Below are 22588 nucleotides of genomic sequence, written 5' to 3'. Positions count from 1 at the left end.
TTAGCCTGATGATTTAACCTGGTAAGACCATTAATGTGTGTGCAAATTCAGCTGCTTTCCTAAATTTGATGACTATCCAGTTTGATAATTAAACTGTTATCTGTGGTTATATTTATGATGTGTTTTGAATCTAAGGAAAATAACCTGTTAGAATTGTAGAGTTTTAGTAATGCTGGCTGTCTGATATATTACTTCTATAGGAGTTGATCTAGAGCAGTCAAGAAAGGAAGAAGAGCAACAGATGTTACAGGATGCCCGCCAGTGGCTCAACAGTGGGAAAATAGAGGATGTGAGGCAGGCCCGCTCAGGAGCCACAGCCCTCCATGTGGCTGCTGCCAAGGGCTACTCTGAAGTGCTCAGGTATTGTTTCTGTATATCAATCAGTAGTTTGGTTTACTGGGATGAGATGAGATGAGTTTTGAATGCCAAAGGTGAATTAGATTTTCAACTATGATGTGTTTCCTTTTTTGTTGATCATGCAGTTTTTTGTTCCCCCACCCCATATTTTGCTGATATTAGGCCACAGATAGTCTACCTCCCTCCTGCCATCCCTCTAGCTTTTCACTGATATGTATGATATATGAAAAAGAGTTAAGATACACAGACCTTGTCCCATTCTATGAATTTGTCATTAATTCCCCTGCAACTTTCTCCTCTTAGGACCTGCAATGCAGGACAGACCTATGATCATTTTGGTCCTTTTTGACTTAAATAATTTCTTGGGACTCTTTAGATCAATCTTACAGATCTTGAATATGCAGTGTCTAGAATAGTCAAACTTACATGAAGGATTTGGATTCTGCTATGTCTATTCCAGTTTTTCTTACATCTGTGCCTTATGTAGCTTTTGGTGCTTAGAGTTGAAAGGTTTTCCCCAAAACGTGGGTTGCTGAAGGCACTGTGTGTGCCATTGCTGCCGAACTCCTTCAGTGTTCTATATTCAACCTAATATGGGGTTTCTAATAGATGTGGCAGTGTGTTGTACTCCATATCTGTCCAAGTGTGACATCCATACTGTGCTCAATTCTTGGAAGATTTCTGGAGCTCCACAATAAAGGGCCTCAGCCAGCTCAGTGCAATTTGGGACTTCTGGAATCATATCTTTACATGTATAACATGGTTACAGTTAGATTAAAGCTTTAAAGTTAGTGTCTGCAGATACTCTTGTAGAGTAGAAGGTATGAGATTCTGTAGTAAACCTATGATATTGTGGAAAGACCAACCAGAAAGTATCCTGAAGAAATATGAGCCCTTGTTTTATGTTAATTTCTCCTTGCCCTGGAGAATACAGAGCACATTCTATAATAGAGTTGTATGACTTGGTTAATTGAATTAGGTTTTTGTTAGTCTCAGGTACACACCTATCTTTGCACTCCCCTTATACAATATTACATGGATATGTGTATGAAATACCATACAAATGACCTTTTTGAGGGGCTCAGTTAAAAATCATTTATGATTTATGCTTAAAGTAGCAATTATGAAACCATAGCTATGCCTTAGAGGGCAGAAGTAATCATAGAATGAATCCCTGTAGTTCAGGGCTCAATCTGAAATATCAGTTAATTTGAAAAGCACCTATAGGTTGAGTGTCCCTAATCCAAAAATCTAAAATCTGAAATGTTCCAAAATCTGAAACTTTTTGAGTGCCAATATAATGCCCCAAGTGGAAAATTCCACACTTTTAAAGCCCATAATTATTTAACATATTGTATAAAATTACCTTCAGCTTTTTTGGCAGAAAATTGTAAAGTTGAAAAGAGAAATGTAATATTTGGGGTTTTCTTCTTAGACTTCTAATTCAGGCTGGCTACGAACTCAACGTTCAGGATCTTGATGGCTGGACTCCCCTCCATGCAGCAGCACACTGGGGAGTGAAGGAGGCTTGTTCCATCTTGGCAGAAGCACTCTGTGACATGGATATCCGGAACAAACTGGTTAGTGAGTCTGAATCTCTAAAACGCAATAAGGTTGGTGGTTGAGTCTCTAGAACAAAATGGCCAGGTGACTGCTCTGGAGAAATGTGCATCCCTGGTAGCTGTGATGTTGCCCTCACCTGCCTGCCCTCACCCATTATCAACATAGAGAAGTGTTGCTACATGAAATAAAACCCCATTAACCTAGTGAAGCCCTTAAAACAAACTTGGCAAAAAAAAAAAAAAAGGCTTTCAGAAACCTAAGGCCACTATTTATAGTGAAGTATGGAAGAGTTGATATTTTTCAAATCATTCTTTTAACAGCTGAGCTCTATTCACATTGAGTCATTTAAAAATGTTACAATAACAAAGAACTTTGAGTTTTGGCTGAAAATAGCCTTATTCAGCCTCACTTCAAGCATCTTAGAAGCCCTGAATTCCAATCCTTGTCTCCTAATTTTCTAAGAACCCAGAGATAATGGACTTTTTTTTTCTTTTTTCTGTACTGGATTTGAACTCAGGGGAGCCTTTCCACTGAGCTACATCCCCCAGTCTTTTGGAGTCACAGTCTCACTAAGTTGCTGAAGGTCTTGCTAAGTTGTTTAGGCTGCCCTTGAACTTGCGATCCTCTTGCTCAGCTTCCCAAGTTGCAGGAATTACAGGCATGCAGCACTGTACCTGGTTTGGACTCTTTAATTAGTAGATGTTCTTATCTGCCTCACGTCTCCTTTGGGTCCTGGTTTCATTCTTAGACTATAGGTCAGAGTCCTTAATTGGGCTGATGTTTTCTAAAAGAGAAAACCTTCCTATTTGCCCTTTAGTTACTTAAAGGAAGATGATTTCTGTGACTTATCTTTGGTGCACATGTTTCTGAACCTCCCCCAGAGGTTTTTAAGAGCCCTTATTAAATTCATCATTGTAATTAAGACCTTTTTTAGAGTAGGTACAAGTAGAGGTTTCCCTTGATTATTTGCCAACAGGCAATAAACATTAGAAATGATGTGGTGATATTTCCTCAGTACTGTTTTGTACATTATGAAGCTCTCTGCTTAATGGGTTTGCTGTTTCTTACAGAGTTTCCCATGTAATAGATGAAGGCCTATCATAAAGTAGGGTAGATTAATTTGGAAAGCATCTACAGGTTGAGTGTCCCTAATCCAAAAATCTAAAATCTGAAATTCTCCAAACTCTGAAACTTTTTGAGTGCTAATATAATGCCCCAAGTGGAAAATTCCACACCTTTAAAGCACACAATTATTTAACATATTGTATAAAATGACCTTCAGGCTGTATGTACAAGTTGTATATGAAGAATGAATGATGTTTGTGTATAGACTTGGATCCTATCCTCCATGTATCTTATTATGTATATGCAAATATTCCAAAATCTGAAAAAATTTCAGAGACTTCTGGTCCTAAGCATTTTGGATAAGGGATACTCAGCCTGTATCATTGGAATCTAAGGCAGAAAGTGAATATTGCATAGTCCCTGATAAAATAAAGTTACATAATAACTGCTTCTATTTTCTATCAGTCATTGTGCCCCTTTTCTCTCCCAGGGTCAGACACCATTTGATGTGGCTGATGAGGGTCTTGTGGAGCATTTGGAGATGCTCCAGAAGAAGCAGAATGTGGTGAGTCACTGTTTCATACTTTGAAAGCTCTTCTAGCAGTTTGCGGTCTACAGTGGGTATCACTGTTGCTTGCTTTTATTATGTCTGTTGAGAACTGAACTGGACATTTCCGCATTCCAGAGATATTCATTGTTTCCTTCAGGAACTATCAAGAGTCTGTTAGAAGAAAGTATTCTAAAAACCACTGTTGTTAAAGTTTGCTTGTTGTAAGATATCCTTGAAGCAGATGAAAGCAACAAACAACAACAACAACAACAAAAAAAAACTATACACTTGAGTTCTAGAAAATGCTTATGTTCAAATTAAGAGCTTTTTTTCCAAATGAATACTAGAATGCAGGACTCATAATTTTTTCTTTTTCTTATTAACTAAAAGTATATAATTTAAAGCATATTGATTATAAAGAGGAATATTTATCTTTCTTAACAAATATAAAATGATAAAACAGTTATTTGGTATTGGACAGTATTGGTCAGTGATTCATACTTATTCTAGATTCCATGAAACATCCAAAATTCAGTCCTCTTCTCCTTCCTCTTCATTTTAAATCTTTTTTTCATTTGGTTACCTGTGCCATTCTGCTTAGTGCTACACACACCTGGTGCCCATGCACAAACTGCAGCATGGAAAACCACCTCCAATAAAGAGATGAAGAATGAATGTGTCACATTTACTCCCCACAAAGGGGATGAGTAATTTGGTGAGGAGAATAAAGATCAGTGACCACAGGGTAGAATAGGAAAAAAAAAAATCAGTGGCTTTCCTGTTATATAGCAGCAACAGTCTTCCTAATATAAGATGTATGCTTTGCATAATTAGGTTTTTAAAACCTTTTTATTCTGAAATAATTTTTCATTCACGAAGAAATTACAAAAATCATAGAGAAGATTCCTATAAATTCTTTACCAAACATTATTATGTTTTTGAGCCTAAATAATATTGTCACTGAATAACATTTCTACAATTATGATAATGATTCATACCCATGTCTCCTACATAACTTTAGGCTCTAGGGATAGAATACATATTGTCTAGAGCATGCATCTAAATATCATTCTAAGGGCTAATTTCCCATTTTGGTACCTGTGTTTTCTTTAGAATTATTGTCAACATATTTTAGTTAGGGATCATATAGAATTCTTTCCAAGTTGCTGCTGGCCTTTCGTTCTTCAGAAGCTAGTTTTTTTTGGGATTTGGGTATTTGAAACAGGAAGTTTTCTTGAAGCGTTAACACCATGTTTTTTCTTGTCTAATCTGGATGAGGATTTTCCTCTGTCATTTTTTCCTAAGGAGACCCAACTGATGTGTTTCTCTTTTTTTCAGTTTCTTTTCCCCTACTTTAGTGTGGGTTCTGTCTTCTTCAGGATGATAGTGCCATTGGGTTCTTCTTAATACTGCTGATTTTTCACCAGTAGTCAACTATTTCCTTTTCTCTGTTTTATCAATTTTCAGCTTCGAAGTGAAAAGGAGACACGAAATAAACTCATTGAGTCAGACCTGAACAGCAAGTTGCAGAGTGGACTCTTTAAGAAGTAAGATACTTGGGCTTGAGGAATGGGTTCAAGCTGTGTTCTAATATGTCAGACTGACCCTGAGAATTTATATGGTGAAGAAACTATGTTTGTTTTACTCAGATCATCTTCAAACATGTTAAAAAGTTTAGGGACAGGGAGACGGCATTGATATGGGTGAAAAACACTGAGAATAGGTGAATGTGCTTTAAACTTAGAAATTAATGACGACTGCATGCATGCAGCGTTTCTCCTATCCTAGCTTGAGGGTTCTGAGTCCCATCTATTCCCATAAATGCACTGTAAGTTCTGTTGTTTACCACTGTTTTGGTGCCTAGCATGATTCCTGGCATGTAGTAAGTTGTGAGTAAGCATCTGCTAAGTTTTTGTTTTTTTATATCTACCCATCATCACAAGTCATGGTTTCCTTTTTTTCTGTATGTTGAACAGGCCAGATCTCCTCGAGTCATATTCAAGAGTCAATACTACACCTTAATCTGAAAAAAAAAAAAAAAAAAAAAAACCAAAACTCCAGAGTTCAGATGAACACATAGATATAAAGAAGGATTTAAATATATTTCTACTATTGCCTCTCTATATATTATAGTCTATAGATTTGTTCTCCTTATTTTACCTGTTGTCATTACTTCTGAATTATATTCAACTTGTGTCTTTAATTTAGCAAAGAGAAGATGCTATATGAGGAAGAGACACCCAAGTCCCAAGAAATGGAGGAAGAAAGTAAAGAATCCAGCAGCTCTAGTTCAGAGGAAGAGGAAGGTGAAGATGAAGCTTCTGAGTCAGAAACTGAGAAGGAGGCAGGTAATGCAAAGATCCTCCATTTCCACTGCTTGTCAGAAAGCTGGCCAGGCCTCAAGGCACTGCAAATTTAGTTTTCAAAGAAAAGAGATCAAATTGCTAGTGACAACTTGTTTATAAAAGCTGTGAGCTCTGTTAAACTATATCTTCCAGTTTCTATGCAGCCATGTAGTAAGGTGCGCAGAGAATTCTGTGTGCGGGAGCCAGCTGTCCTAACCTTGAATTTGTAAATAGCATCAAGATCAGATTCCAAAAAGTCACTATGTCTCTTTGGGTCAAATACTTTTGATGAACTGGTGAAAATTTGTACTTAGTTCTCAGGTTAGTTTGATTCCCTAAACAGAATCCTAAAATCAACCACCCTTCCCAACCCCCGTCCCCCATCCTTCTCCTTATTATATAAGGTTCCTTCAGGTCCTGAATAGAGGATTAAGAAAGGAACAATATCATATTTACCTTTATGATTCTTTTTAGTGGAGGGGTAATACTGGGAATTGAACCCAGGGGCATTCTAACACTGAACTTAAACTCCAGCCCTTTCATTTTTTCAGACAGGATCTCACTAAGTTGCCAGGGCTGACCTTGAATTTGTGATCCTTCTGTCTCAGCCTCCTGAATAGCTTGGATTACAGGTGTGCACTACCATGCCTGGCTTATCTTTATCATTTTTTTTTTCCTTTTTGTGTCAGGATTGAACCCAGGGGTGTTTAACCACCAAGCCACATCTCCATTCCTTTTTTTTTCTAAGTTGCTGAAGTTGGCTTTAAACTTGAGATTCTCTTGCCTCAATCACCCGAGTCATTGGGATTACAGGCCCTATATGACGTTCATTGATAACAGTACAGTCCTTCCCAGGTATTCTGGGAAATTGGTTTTAGGACCCCTATAGATAATCAAAATTCTTAGATGTTTAAGTCCCTTATTTAAAACGATACAGTATTTGCTTATAAACTATGCACACCCTCCTGTGTACTTCAAATAATTCTAAGTTACTTATAATATACAATGCAATATAAATGCTATGTAAATAGTTGTTACACTGTATTGTAGGGAATAATGATGGGGGAAAAGTCTGTACATATTCAATATGTATACATTTTTTTTCTTGAATTATTTTCAGTCCATGGTTAGTTGAATCCATGGAAGGCTAACTGTAATCTCATATGGAGATTCTTAAGTTTATTATTGACAAGACAGGAGCCCTAAAAATGAGAATGAGGTGCTGAACATGGTCAGATCATTAAGCTATAAAATAGCCTATAGGTTTGGTTTTGTAAAGGCCGGCAATCATTGAGAAATAATAAGCTGGATTTTACTGAATAGAAATTCAGCTGCAAAGAATAGTTCTCATAGATAATTGGAAAGAAATGGTAAGCTAAGATTTTAATTGCACATATGCCCTGCATTCATTGGCACATTATCCCTCCAGATTTGAGTTCATGAAAAAAAATGACATTTCCAGCTTGAAAACAAAGTTAGAGGGGAAGAGGCCACCCATTAAGTTTATAATGAAGTCTGTATTTTCCTCTGAATTCTGTTGTAGCTGGACTACCTATAATGAAGATATTTAACTTACTCTGTTGTCTTGGCCCAAGCTTCTGATGATGTCTGGCTTTCCTGATATGGTTTCCGTCAATCATGGGAGAATATCACCTGTCTTCATGTTTCAATCTGAGGCTCACTGAATGTCACCAGAGGTTAGAGTCCATCAGTGCGATAGAGAAGACAGACACCAGCTAGGTTTGCAGTATAGGAGATGACCTTATATTCATTGAGACTTGGATTTCTATTATTAATCAGGTGTAGCTTGCTCTGGAAATGCTAGTGTCAGTACTTAAAAAGATTTATAAATGTGTTTCTTTTTGTCCTTTGTATTAGCTATTGAGCATTGACATATTGCCAAGTTTTCAGATATTACCCAGAATTAATATTGGGCTTGCTCTATGCTATATCTACTAAGGTATTAAAAAAAAAAAATGGAGGGAGCTACTTGAACTCCTGGCATTGCTTGTGATTTGTACCACCACCCCAGATCTCATTCCCTGCAGCCCATCTCCACACTGCTGTTGGAGTAAAATACCTACAACACCCTTATAACTATTGTGTACCTAATTCAAAACCTAGAACTACCTCCTCACTCCACCTTTGCCTACGGACTAAGTCCCAAACTCTGTAGCCTGGCTGTCAAGGCCTTTCATAATCTATCTCCAGCTGACCTTTCCAGTGCTACACACAGGCAAGGACATATTGTAGTCAGACCATATTGCTCGATTTCTTTAAACATGCTGTGATCTCTCCTGCTGTTGAATGTTTATTTGTACTTTAAAATTTATTTCAGGCCTTCAGATGCTTGTTTAGTGAGTTCTGTTAGGAGCTTTAGGATCTAGCAGATTCAAATGGTGATTTTTTAGGTTTTTCTGATAACTGAAATCTGCAAAGAATGGACCCCTTTTCTGTTCTCCCACCCAACAGTATTGCTCCCCTGTTTGTATCCCTCTAGCACCATGTTCTTAATTTTCTTCTAGTACTCATTGTTTTGGCTGGGAACACTGGGTTTATTATTATGCCCCCAGGTCTCAGCACAATGCCTGGCACATGGCAGGCACTCACATTCACTAAATGTTTTTTTGTTGAATATGTCTAGTAGGGGAATAGAAAGGCATATATACATGAGTAAAATACATGCCATGTGAGAGAGATTAATCCAATCATTGGTATTCACTAGTAAGAAAGATTATGTTTAGTTCAGGGAATTGTAATAAAACTTTACATCTGCAGTACATTTTACTTTGCAACACACATTTAAACATTTTTATTTAATCCTCATAATCACACTCTGGGGTATATATCATTATCACCACTTTTTAGATTGAGAAATTGACACCATAGGAGGTTAGGTGAATTAGGTTTCATAGATAGCACTTATAGTTTTGATCTGGAGCTCCTCAGAATAGTAAGGGACCAGTGCAAATTATCTGCACAGAAGTGAAAGATGAAATTAGAAAAGGATGATATCCCTAAGGAAGAGACTTTAGAGAAAAGAGGTACAAAAAAGAATCTTGACATACTGTGCTTAGGATGTGAAGTGGAAGGAAGTGAAATAGAATCACTGAAGGAGGCAAAGAAGGTGTGACCAGAGAGATTGAGGAAAACCAGGATGCATCATTCTACCTCAGAAATCAGGGCTGTAGTGAGAAGGGAGAGCTGAAGGATGACACAGCAATTAGGAAGTCACTAGTAATCCTAGAGAGCAGTTTCACTAGCCTGGTGTGGGCAGAAGCCAGATGGTTCTAGCAAGCTTCCCTACTCATTTCTGCAGTTCTCTGCCAACTGAAATTTCACTCATGTCCCAAATCCCAGCTCCAATCAACTTTTTCTTTATGGAGCCCTACCATAGAAATATATGGTTTTCTTCCCTCCCCTGATTCCTGTAGCTATTTGTTTGAATGTCTGGTGTATTACTTTTTCCCTAGTGTTTAATATTTGAATTATTTGCTTTTTTGCTCTTCCTTTCTGCTCTTCCCCCACCAGCAAGCTTTGGAAGCACTTGAAAGTAATGTTTCTTGATCGACTTGCTATATACCATAGTTCCTAGCACATGGCCTTCTATTAAGGTGCTCAATAAATATGTGGGGAAAATGCAAGGAAGTGCATTATACCAAAACCTTTCCAAATATTACCTGTGTCGTACTAAACTAATACTTGTTGAATTCATTTATCCTAATTTTAAAGACCCACAGATACAACTTTTTAATATGATATTTTTCATGTGTCTTATGTTGTAGTAAAGATATTAATTATATTTTGAGGTGAACATAAGCATTTTGATTAGAGTTTTTCTTTTTCCGCTTTTATTTATTTGACTTAAATATTTTGTAAATCAATTATTTATTGCTGAGTAAAAACTGTCCCCAAACTTAGTGGCTTAAAACAAGAATACCTTATGTGTACCAAATTCAATGGATTGGCAATTTCAGAAGGGCTCAGCTGTATGATTTGTATCTCCTCATGGTAATGCTGGGTTCACTCATGTTTGTATAGTCAATTGTTGAATCATCTAGAGGGATGAGGTCCTAGATGGCAGGATGTTTAGTGCAAATGAGCCATGTGACTCCTATCTTCAAGCAACTTAGCTTCTCCTTCTTCATGTGGCAGATGCTTCAAAAAGCAGTCAAAGGCCAAAGCTCAGTGTATAGGCACTTTTCTTTTTTTAAAAAAAAAAACATTTATTTATTTTTAGGTGTAGATGGACACAACACAATGCCTTTAGTTTTATGTGGTGCAGAGAATCGAACCCAGGTCCCGCTCATGCTAGGTGAGCGCTCTACCACTGAGCCACAATCCCAGCCCCTGTATAGGCACTTTTCAAACTTAACTTTTGTCACATTTGCTAATGTTCCCATGGCCATAGCAAATCACCTGGCTAAGCCCAGAGTCAATGTAGAAACGGTATGGATTCATGGAGACATGATTTGCACAAGGGTATGGATTCGCCGAGACATGATTTGTTGGGAGCTATTACAGTAACAGTCTGTCACATTTGGCTAGTAAGCTGGATTTCTCAGGGCTACAGATACTCAGATAGTATTTAAAGAATGCCTTGAATATTCACAATAATTCAAAAAAATAACATTTTTTTAAAAAAATGAGGGATTCACTATGGCCAGACAATGAGCTATGCAGTTTTAGAACATAATCTCTAATCTTTATCATAATTCCCACAAGGTAAGACTCAGTGAGAAAATAGAGATTTAAATATAAGTATACTTTTCTAGTATCACACAGTTAGGATATAGCTTAAAATTGTCACATAATTCATGAGTAGGTTACTCTGGGGTTGTTTCCAGAGTACATAAATCAGAATCAGTGCATAATTCACTAGACACAGGCACAATGGTAGTTATTTAGTTTGTAGCAATAAAAAGACAAGCTTTCTGATTGATAACCCTACTGATATGGACCACTCGTGAGTTCAGCAATAATATTATTCTGTAGCTCACCCTCCAATCCCTTTTTACCTTTATTTCCTATTGTAACCATAGGAATTCCCACTATTTAAAGTAGGATGGCCATTTTGCTGACCATCAGATGTATGTCTTTTGATTTCTGAGCCATTACTCATGCCCCTTCTTCCTCTTCCACCTGTCAGTCAGTACTGTCTTCCAGCTTCCTCTGTGGTTCTGTTCTAGAGAACCCTGACTAATGTAGCAATTTTCCCTGTTTCTTCCCTCAGAGGATCTGCCTCCTCTGAAATTCTCTAGCACTTGTTGATCTGAATCAACCACTTTAGTACCTGAATTTTATATGACATTGTGTTATTATCATTGTAAAGAGTCTTATCTCTTTTGAGTATAATTACCTAGAAAACAAAGTCTATCTTGCACTTTTTGTTTTTTTCCCTGCCAAGCAACCCCCAAACACATATTCTTCCCAAGTAGTAACTAATGAATTCTATATATGATTTTACTAATAATGTAGAAACAATATTCACTTTTCATCTGGAAATTAGAGTTGGAGCTTACATAAAGAATCAGTGCATAACACTGCCAAAGAAACAAGATGGGAATACTGTTGAGTTTATTTTCTTCTGCCCACAGTGGCTGGAGAGTTCATCTTAGTTTGAGTTTAGTATTACATGGCCCCAAAATCTGTTCTGATAACAAGCCTTTTCTGTCAGCAGTAAAGAACATAGACACACAAAGGTATGGTTTTCATACTTGGACTTGTTACTTCTCTTGTCTTAAATAACAGATAAAAAACCAGAAGCCACTGTCAACCATTCCAACTCTGAAAGCAAGAGTAGTGTCATGGAGCAGATACCAACACCAGCTCAGAATACCTTCTCTGCCTCTTCTGCTAGGAGAGTGAGTACTTTGGAATTATTTGGGTATTATATTTCACCCTCCTGCAATAATACATATTTAGAAAGGACTCAAAGATATGTTATTGTAAAACAATAAAGATATACTTTTGCCTTAGTCCTCTCCTAGAACAAAATACCACACTGGTTGATGTAAGCAATTGAAATTTATTCCTCACAGTTCTGAAGGCTGAGAAGTCCCAGACCAATATACTGGATTCAGTATATGAGCCATGTGACTCTTCTGTCTCGAAGATGGCCACCTTCTTGCTATGTCCTAACATGGTGGAGAGAAAGGGAGCTCTGGTGTCTCTTCCTCTTCATATAAGGGCACCAGCCCTGTTGGAGGAGAGACCCACTCTGTTGACCTTGTTTAACCATTTTCACCTACTCACTGGCCCCATCTCCAAATAAGACATATTGGAGATTAGGGCTTTAATATATGAATTTTGTAGGGACATAAAGAATCAGTGCATAACACTGCCAAAAATACTTTTTGTAAAACCATCACCAAATATGGCTACAGATGGGTTAAGATATAGGATAGAATACTCTGGGACCAAAAACATTTTTTTTTTAAAAGTCATTTCCTGTTTTTTTTCACATCCAAGGTTAAGGTAACTATATATAAACTTTAGACAGGTTTGGGAAGATATCTGGCATCCAAAAATAATTGCTTTGATGACTATTCTCTTTTTTCTACTTCTCTCTAAAACTTTGTTTTCATGTCTTTATACTTTATAATGGGTAAAGGGCAGAAGTAGAAAGAACATGTTGAAATTCCAGGAGCACTTCCTGTTACAACTTTACACAAACTAAGAATCTGTAGGCTCCTAGTCAGTGAGACAGAGCTGAATGATGTTCCACTCTACAAAGTGCAAAATTGGTTTTGAAGTTAAGAATTGATCCAAATTCTTTGGAATAGAACTGTTGAAAAAACCGTGTGGTTTTGGAGATATTAACTTATTGATCTTATTTCCTCATGAATTGGAAAGATGGGCTTCTGGTGTCCTTGTGGAAATGAGAGAACAAGTCTTGGCTGCTTATTTATTCCTAGAAATATCATTGTGAATCATTACACAGGCTTCAAATAGAATATAATCACTTGGTTGTACCTCACATACTGTCACTGCTTCTAGTTGTGACTAGATTTCCTATGTTTTTATTTTTATTTCATTTTTAGTTTTTTGCTCTGCCGGGAATTGAACCCATGGGTGCTCTCCCACTGAGCTATATTCCCAGTCCTTTTTTGAGACAGGCTCCACCAGGTTGCCCAGGTTGGTTTTGGACTTTTGTTCCTCCTGCCTCAGCTTCCCAAGTTGCTGATTATAGGTGTGCACCACAGCACCCAGCTAAACTTCCTAATTTTCAAAAAGAAAAATAATAAATTTTTAAAAATACAAACACATGCAGTACTGATTCCACTTTGCTGAATAATACTGTGAAAGGGGGAAAGATTCCCTAAGAATTAGGGTAACTTATAAAAAGGAAGAAGTATATAAATGTATGTACTCACGTGACAATGAAGAGAAAACTCTGAGCATGAGTTGGAGATGAATGCATTAACATTTGTACTGCATTTTCACTATTTCAAGCAGTAATGATGACCTTGAAAAGTTTCCCAGACCTTAGGAAGGAGCTGTTGGGTAGTGTTCCAAAGACCAATTAATTATACCCTAAATTGGTCTTTGGGCTAATGCTAGTCTATGAATTTTCCCTGATTTATAATTAAAGATAATGTAAGCTTTTTATGAAGCTTCCTTTTTTTTATGCAGTGCTAGGGGTGGAACCCAGAGCCTTGCACGTATTAGGCAAGTGCTCTACCACTGAGCTTCAGCCCCAGGCGTGAAACTTTCTTTTCTAAAATTAAAAATTCCTTCTTCTTTTTAATATAATGACAGTGATGGTGAGCTGTTCATGTTTTGAAAGATTTTCTCTCCAGACAAAAGAAAAAAGGTAGAAACCTTTGACCTTTAAAGTTTTTAAATTTTGTGGTCAGTGAAATCTAAAATTCTTGGAACTGCTATCCAACATCAAATAAGTTCTTTTGAAGTTGGCAGTTAGAATTTGTGTGGAGGAGCCTCTGATATTTTATTAGTATTAAATCAGCTTATCACAATAGTACCTTCAGACATATTTACACATTAGCTCATCTTGTGTTTTCAAACTCCACATATCATATGGAGGAATTAAACTCATTATCACCATTTTATAGATGAGCATGTTGAGACCTAAGAAGTGAAATATCTTATTTTCAGTTACCCAGTGAGTCAAGAGAAGATGTATCACTACCTCTTCATCTGTATTCACTACATCTGTATCAACCTCCTGGTGCTCCAGGTCAGTTAAGGAGAGCAAATGGTTTTTTATTTCTCAGAACAAATCTGTCAGGGAGGAGAACTGTGCTGAGAATTGGAGGCTATTTCTGGCTTAGGGAGAAAGAGAGTCTTGAGAGGTGATAAGCGTCCTCTAGGTGAGGAGGGCACATTGGCAGACAGCCCACCGTGTGTTTGTTCTCTGGTGCTGCCTTAGTTGCTTCACTGAACTTTGTTAAGCATGGAAAGGGCAAATAGGCTCAAACAGAAGGCTCATCAGGACCTTGCTTTTTTCTTTTCTTTGCATCCTCCCTCTTAGTTCTCCTCCAGCCTTTTTAACAAGCAAGAAGAGGCCAAAGATGAATCTCCTTCTTCATGGAGATTGGGACTCAAAAAAACTGGCAGTCACAACATGCTGAGTGAAGTGGCCAATTCCAGAGAAGGCCTAAGGGATCGAGGCTCTTCCATCTACCGCTCTTCTTCAAGCCCTCGGATCTCTGCTCTGCTGGACAACAAAGATAAGGTGCAATTCCAGCAGGATGTGGGAGAATTCCAAGCAGTTTTCTTTCATGAAAATTCAATCCTGGGAATAATGAAAATATTTTCTGTTCTCTAAGAGGAATGTAGAATACCTGAGGAAGGAGACAGACACATTGATAGTATCATCAAGTTGCTGTTTGCTTGCTATTATTCTCTTGGTCAAAAAAGAAAATAAATTTTAAATATAGCTTCTTCTTTTGACTTATATGTTCATTCTTGCTTACCTTCTTATCTAGAGTAAAATAGAGGATCAGAGAAAATTGGATATGGCTCAAAAGGTTCTTTTGAACCAATACCAGAAACTTCACTCTTTTGATGTTTAGAAGCAAAGTTCCTTAGCTGGGCTTTGAATCCTAATGAAGCTCAGGCACATTAGGATTTAGAAAAAACATTTTTACACTTGTAATCTTCTTAATTCATAGACATATGATCAAGCTAACACCATAAATAATTCCTCTGTGTATTCATCAGGGACGAATTTGGTTCCAGATTTTATAGGGCTCACTTAGTACCCTCTTCTGGATCAGATCTTCCTTATAATCATGGTCCTCTTGTTTTGTCTTGTACTTCTGGAGAATACTTGAAGAGGAAAGGCATATTGGATTAATTCTGCAGCATATCTTTTGTGCATTTTAAGGAAAAGATATGCTAGCCATTCAATAGACTTATTTGATTAAGAATAGTGAGGAGAGCTCCATGACTTTTTAAAAAATTTTTTTAGATATTATGGATCTTTATTTTATTAATATATTTATATGTGGTGCTGAGAATTGAACCCAGTGCCTCACACATGCTAGGCAAGTGCTCTCCCACAACCCTAGCCCGCTCCATGACTTTTCAAAGGCATGACTACTGCTTTGTGTAATTTGTGCTACCGTTGTCTATCCTTACTTATGAGAATTATTTCACTGCCTATGAGATTTTAATGGAGTGATTAGGAATAAGCTTTTGAAAGCTACCTTTTTTAATATCACTCACAATGGCATTAGTGTGGAACCAGATATAAGACTATATAGGTAGATTAGTTCTTGCTTTTTTAGCCAAATTGTTTTATGCTGGATCAGTATTGTACCTTTCTTGTGCTTTGCTTTTTTTTATTTTACAGGAAAGAGAAAACAAAAGCTACTTTAGTTCACTAGCATCCCGGAGGCTCAGTAGCACAAATGACATTGAAGAAAAGGAGAACAGGTAATCATAGCACAGACCAGAAGATGGTTTCCTTTAACTCTTCTGGGCATAATGATCTCGTGGCCATTATACCTCTGCCTTCTTCCTGTAGGTGTCCTTAGCACGTTATGAATTATTTGTTCCTTCTTCTGAGAATGCTTCCCAGCCCATCTAGATGTTACTGTTTGTAGGACATCCTCCCTGGCCCTTCCAAATTGTGGGTTAGTTTTATTCCCCTAGCAGGCTCTATAAAGATAGGGTCCATGTCTGTGTGATTGCTCAAAGACCTCTAGTGCCTAGCATTCTGCTTATCATATAGAAAACACTAAAAATATTATTTACTTGGTCAATGTATAATTTGTAAGTAGATAAAATTTAAAGTCTTCCTCACCAGTTAAAAGCAATACAGGGATTTTGAAGTACTCCTGCATCTCAGGGCAGAACCTAACCTAGAACCTTTCTTCTCACAGTATGGTCCTCCACCCACAAAAGATGGAATGTCTGTGGATCCAAAATCCTACTACAGCCCCTTCCTTGATGCCTTTTAATTTATAATGCTAACGAGGCCCCCAACAAGTCTTCCTTTCCTTTCTCCTTCTGTAGTAACCTTTTTCCATGGTGGCAGACTTCGTCTTTTTCATCCGTCCCTTCTCTGTTTAACTTATGAGTAACCTACTACTGGGGACTGATTACAGGGTGCTTTTTAAACAAGGAACTAAAGTGACTTCTCTTTACAAAAGGATGAAGGACCTTTGATATGAGGAATTTGGTACCTGTTGAAATTAGTTGGCTTTGAAGTTGTTAGAAGAAAACAGACAGTAATAGTCATCCTTTGTCTGTACAGAAAACAGGTATATATAAAACAGAATCACTGGAAAGATGTATCTGTTTCTTTAGCCATGTTACAGTTTGCTGTTGGCTCTTCTCTCCCCTTGTGCATTGTATCATGGAGAAAACTGATGGTAGGAATCAGTGTTTGGATTGTTTTTCTTTCATGCTTCTACAGAGAGTCAGCTGTTAATCTAGTGAGGAGTGGCTCCTATACTCGGCAGCTGTGGAAGGATGAAGCAAAGGGAAATGAAACTCCACAGACAATTACTCCTTCCACCTATGTATCAACCTACTTGAAAAGGTACCAGGCACAAGGGGTTTGGGAGATGATTTTCATTCACTTGGCTATGGGAATATGGGTAATAATTGCATGCCTTTTTATATCCAATTAGCACCACAAAAATGAATCAACAAATAAATTGCTTTTAGATTTCTTGGGATTAACATCTTGACTAATTTAAAATTAAAATTAATTTGTTTTCTTAATATCTAAATTAAAGTAAGCTAATTCCAAATTCTTACCAAAGATCTGACTTTAGTCTCTATCCTCTCAGTCCTATTGAAATCTTCAATCAGAAGTGACTTCTAGTCATCACTGGGCAAGACTGAATTTAAAACACCCTTGTCCAACAGCTGGTTTTTCTCTTTCTAAAACTAGAGTATTTTTCATCGTGTTATGTTTTTGTGGGGAGGAAAGGGGGGACATGGTAGGGTGGTAAAGGGTGGGAAATGGGAACAGTTTTCTATTGCATTAAAGAAGTTTCATGTTAAAGCCTGTTAATTTAGGGACTTGAGTTTTTTTTTTTTTTATGACTTTAATGGCCCTCAGATCCATCAAGATGTGAAACTCGCAAGTTTGGTGCAGAGAAGGTACATGGGTTTCCTTCTTTTTTTTCATCTCTATTCCCTTTTCTGCAATTATTTTCTTTGCCACGTATTAGCCAGCAAGCAAAGCACCTTTGCCAGAACCATTAAGCTAGCTCTAAGATATACTTAATTAATTTTTTAATTTGAACTTTGCTGCTGATGTGGAAGAATCTGTTTTTCACTGCTTACTTTGAATTCTTTCTTCACTTCCACTTAACCCCTCCAACTGCCTCTTCATGCCTTCATTAGGTTTCCTAGATGGCTGGTTGGTTACCTTAGAAACAGGCTTTGGCCATAGACTATATGGGCAGATTAGCTGTTTGAGATCAAAATTTATTTCCATTTGGCAGGAAGATTTGTCAAATAGTTAATGTCAGAACACAGGAAATAATAAGCTATAAAAGAAACAACCACTGCTTTAATTCTACAGATATAGCCAAAATCGAAAGGGTTCAATTTTGTAACTATACAGGCACAGGTCAGTGATTTCACTGATTCTTTATTGTATATACTAAGTGTTTCTGTCTATGTGAGGTTATCAGCTATTTGTATTAATGGCAAAGGCCTAGATAGGTTATTATTCCTCACAGTTGAAATCAAATTCAAGAAAACTTTTCTCAGAAGATAATGTTCTAGATATAGAAAGGGGACAAAGCTGCTATTTTGTTTTCAGGCATGGAGTTATTTTGTGCCAAGATTGCTGATTTCCTTGATCCATATCATTAGCAAATGGGTTGAGTGGCATTTGGTTTGATAGATGTAGTCTGGCAGGTTACAGTGAACAGAAAGGAAAGTGCTGCTTCTATTTAGAGTGGAAAGTGTGCTTAATTATGAGAGTACTTTTTGAGAAAAGATGTACAACTTGCTTCACACCTTGGATTTCCAAAGCATATCTTCTGTAACCCTAAGGCACCTTTTGATTTTATAAAATCTTCTCTTATGATCTTTTCAAGAAGAAAGAATTCTGTGCCATCACCATTTTCAACAGAAAAGAAAAACAGGAATTTCTCGTTCCCCGGCTGTGCCAGGCCTTGGTATACTTTTCTTTTCTATGTCATCTCTTGTCTGTATGTAGGCAGGAATCCATTTGGATGGGACCCAACAAAAAAGCCTCTTTTCCAGAGAAGGCTGCATAGCCCTTTTTAATCACCCCCTCAAGTGTGTCATTACTATTATAGTTAGGAAGTATTTTTTTTTAATTCTAACCCAAGTAACTTTTTGCTGCAGTTGAGATGGTTCTTACCTATCTTCACTGGAAACCAAGAAAAGTTGCCTTTTGTTTCCCATACAACATTACTTTCTAGACTTCAAACTTCAAATCCTTCCAAAGGCATTTTGGCTTTAAATTAAATAACTGCAGTTCTCAAAGGTATTTTTTTCAGAATTTCTTTACTCCTGTCCACTTTTTTATTTTAAAATTTGAAAACCTCTCCAAATTCCCTCATCTTACTTTGGCTTTGCAGTGCTGCTTCTATATCAGGTAGACATTTGGGATTGCATGACTTTTTTGACTTGGGTTTGTTGGGACTTATTGTTTCTAATAGAGTTATTCTGTTTCCTATTGTTACCCTTTCTGAGCTTCTACTCTTGTCATATATTCTACTTTCTGGCTTTTCCTTGTTAAATATCATCTCTCCTCCTTCACATTCCTTCACTCTTTTGGATGACTGACCTAAAGATCATTCTAAAAAGAGTGATGATTGCTTCACTCTTTCCGGTGATCACCTGCTTGCTGCCAGTGTCCCAGCTCCAGCTGGAGTTGAGCACTCCATTTCCCAGTTGCCATGCCCTCTCTTTGGTCTATATTCCTTTCAATTGAACAATCTGGGAATGTGGGAAGGTGGTGCTGGGAAATGGTGGGTGAGCAGCATGTCCTGAAGAAAGTGACTGTGTGCTATTTTGCAGTGCTTCATTTGGTAGAAGTAGTGACCCCACAAGTCCCTACATTTCAGCCAATCGCAATTCATCTCCTGCTACCTCACCCATTACCATTGGTTCATCTACCTCTCAGGGCAGCCAGTGGCAACCTGCCTCTTCTTGCCCTGCACCAATCAGTGCAAACACTACTGCATCTGTACACCATGGCAGGTAAGGCTTCTTGGAGCCATTTGAGTTGCATTCTTCAAAGTTAATACCTCTGGAAACACATGAGATTTGAACTAAAGAGACTTTGTCACTGAGGTGGAAATATGAATTCCTGTGAAAATTTCCATAACTTAATGGAGATGCTTTTGTTTTGGCTTTTCTTAGCCAGTTAACCATTGCTTAATGAATAACATAGGATATGTATCATTGTATTTGGGATTCAAGGATCAACTTAACATGATTGCTTTTATCTCTCAACAATTTTACCAGTTCTGAGTACAATTTAATGGTTATACCTATTGCAGTAAATTAAGTATTTAAAATATTCTTATATTTTAACTTTCTAGTAATTATGAGTGGGAGTTTCTTGTTGTTTTGGAAGATGGAAGATGGCATACAAACCCAGATAAGAAGGAAAGCTATCTGATATTCTAAAAGCCTCTTACAGCCTTCTAAAAATTCCCAGCCAATGAGAATGTTTTTCTGGGAATGCTGTGGGAAAGGAGAGATTCGGGCTTGTCTACAATGTTTGGGGACAGTATCTCCTTGGTTTCTAGTTTATCTAAGGGATTCCATGGGCAGAGTTTCATTGTGAAAGTATGGCAGCACTTTAGCTGTGGTTTTAATTATGGTTCTTTAATCTTTTTCATGTGGTCAGAGACCTTTTTGCTTTTGAGGTATAATTTTTGTGGGTCTTGTCCCTACGGGTGACACAAAAGAAAATGTAAAATTATTAATGAAGACATGTTGTAAGAACACCAGTTAGAGTGGTGATTATTGATACTTGTCAGTTTACTAGATTTCTTTCCTGAAAACAAGTAGTGATTATTAATTTGACCAGAAAGGATAAGATCATGATGGGTTATTATAGTACGGTATAATTATGTAGAAATTCATTAGGTTCTCATAATAATCCAGTTATTTATAAGGAGGGACAGGCTTATGTCTGATTAATAAAAATAATACTGTATAACTATGTAGAAATTTATTGGATCCCATAATTATCCAACTATACAGATATGGTAATTATTATCATCATAGATGAAGAAGCCAAAACACAGATAGGTTACTTGATTAACTATTAAGAACTGACATTGGGGAAAAGTAAATATAGACATCATTTTTGAACCTTATTATGTGACAGGCATTGGCTCAGTGACTATACACAAATTATATTGAGATTTGCTTTACTCACATATAATAGTGCCTTAAATAAGATAAAGGTTTATATCCTTTTCTTGTAGGAAGCACAGAAATAGTCAGGGCTAACCTAATAGCTCTAAAGTCATTAAAGGATCCAGATTTTTTTCAGTGTTTCTACTCTGTAATCTTTACATCATGGCATCTATTTCTATGGATTGACTCAGTAAACAAAATAACTGCTGGGGCTCTAGCCATTATGGCTGCAATGAAGGGAGGAAGCAGGAGGAAAGAGGGAAGCAGCAGGGATGGAATGCCTCTGAACCGAAAACTTTCTCAGAACTACTAGTTTTCTGTTTATATCTCCTTGGATATCTCCAGTTTATAGGGAGGCTTTAATAGGTACATTGGTAGATGTAGATGTTTAATAGGTACATTGCTGTCCTCAATGATATAGGGGTACTGTTAGTAATGAACAATGGATATGGCTTAGGCAACTAGCCATCTTAAGTACACATATTATTTATAGTTTCATAAAGAGCTCCCCAGTATATGTGCTATTTGCCAAATTATATTGTTTTGTAGTGTGCGTGTATGAATATGTAACAATACCTCCTACCATTATATACAATTAAAATAATGCACCAATAAAAAACATGGGAAAAAAGAGCTTCACGGTTGATTAAGTATTATGTTATAGATGAGGAAACGGAGACCAAAAGCTTAGTCATCTGCCCATCATCACACAGCTAGTAAGGACCTGAGCAGGATTTGAACGCAGATTTGTCCATTTCAAAGCTCTTATCCATTTTGTCGCTGTTTTGTTTCCAGTGAATTTATATTTTATCCCAGGTACTATTTTAGGAGTTCTGCAGCACTGTTTAGTTATCACAAGAATCCTGCATGTAAAGATATCATTATTCCTATTTTATAGATGAAGAAGAGATCAGACAGTAAATTACCTTAAACCCAAAGCCTATATTTATCCTACTCCATTGTACCAACTTTGATTCCTGCTCTAGAGTTTTTCCTAGTCTCTTATCTTCTTGTGAAATTATATCACATTTCAAAATAATAGTAAAAATTCTGTTGTATGATTTAATAAAATTACATCTCTGATATTTTAATAGCTTAAGAAATGCAGAGAACAAAATATGTTATTAACCTAAAAAAAAAAAAAACCTTAAGTAAGGTATGAAAAACCTTACCTAATGGGTTTTTATTGTTGTTTGTTTGTTTGTGTTTTGAAACGGGATCTCATTGTGTAGCCCAGACTGGCCCTGACCTCCTGAACTATAGGTAGCTAGTCTCCCAAATAGCTAGGACTATAGATGTGTGCTGCCATGCCTATAATTTTTCATAAATGTGTTTTTAATTTTATTAGTACTCCCTATAGATTAATAAGTTTGGGGAATTATTTACCTTTAATTTTTCAAATTAGAAAATGAATAAAAAATTACACTTCTGGAAAAGTAGCTTATATTTTTTAGATACCACTTCCATCTTTAAAAGTATTCTATTTTTACATTTGTATCTAAGTACCATAATAGATTCTTATCCAATTATTTCTTTTAAGCTTATTCTAATAATTGATTATTTGGAAGTGAACTTATAGCTACTTATAAACATTTCTGGTAATAATTGTGAGTGGGTGAAAAACAGATTTTTAACATTCATGCTTTTCATTGCTTTTGCCATCTCTGTATCAATTTTGGATCTCTGTTACCCCAGCAACAAGCTGTGACATCACAAATGATAGCATTTTGGGTGGAGAGCCAATGGTTGCTCCTAACTCTTTGTTAAGAAACAAAGATCTTGTTTTCACATAAATGAGTTTAATTATACAGCTTGCTGTTGAAAAGTCTGTAGCTAAGGTTACATACAGAATTCCTATTCGGTTTTT

At 36.9% G+C, this 22588-nt stretch overlaps 1 protein-coding gene across 9 annotated transcripts in view; it reads left to right on the top strand.

The window, feature by feature from the left end:
* The window catches only part of Ppp1r12b (protein phosphatase 1 regulatory subunit 12B), a 204054-nt gene that overhangs the window by 65910 nt on the left and 115556 nt on the right, over positions 1–22588 (top strand). For 6 of the 9 annotated variants that reach the window (XM_026397107.2, XM_026397105.2, XM_077802990.1 and 3 more), the window contains exons 4-13: positions 201–360; positions 1793–1937; positions 3476–3550; positions 5003–5082; positions 5744–5883; positions 11632–11744; positions 14375–14578; positions 15701–15783; positions 16769–16894; positions 19366–19548. In XM_026397107.2, coding sequence (XP_026252892.2) covers positions 201–360; positions 1793–1937; positions 3476–3550; positions 5003–5082; positions 5744–5883; positions 11632–11744; positions 14375–14578; positions 15701–15783; positions 16769–16894; positions 19366–19548 — 1309 coding nt within the window. Of the gene's footprint in view, positions 1–200; positions 361–1792; positions 1938–3475; positions 3551–5002; positions 5083–5743; positions 5884–11631; positions 11745–14374; positions 14579–15700; positions 15784–16768; positions 16895–17422; positions 17454–19365; positions 19549–22588 lie in introns of those variants that run through there. The other 3 variants (XM_026397109.2, XM_026397108.2, XM_026397113.2) reach the window with 2 other exon arrangements.

The sequence above is a fragment of the Urocitellus parryii genome, chromosome 9, assembly GCF_045843805.1.
Source record: "Urocitellus parryii isolate mUroPar1 chromosome 9, mUroPar1.hap1, whole genome shotgun sequence".
Taxonomy (NCBI): Eukaryota; Metazoa; Chordata; class Mammalia; order Rodentia; family Sciuridae; genus Urocitellus; species Urocitellus parryii.
This window is presented reverse-complemented; position numbering and strand designations above follow the sequence as displayed.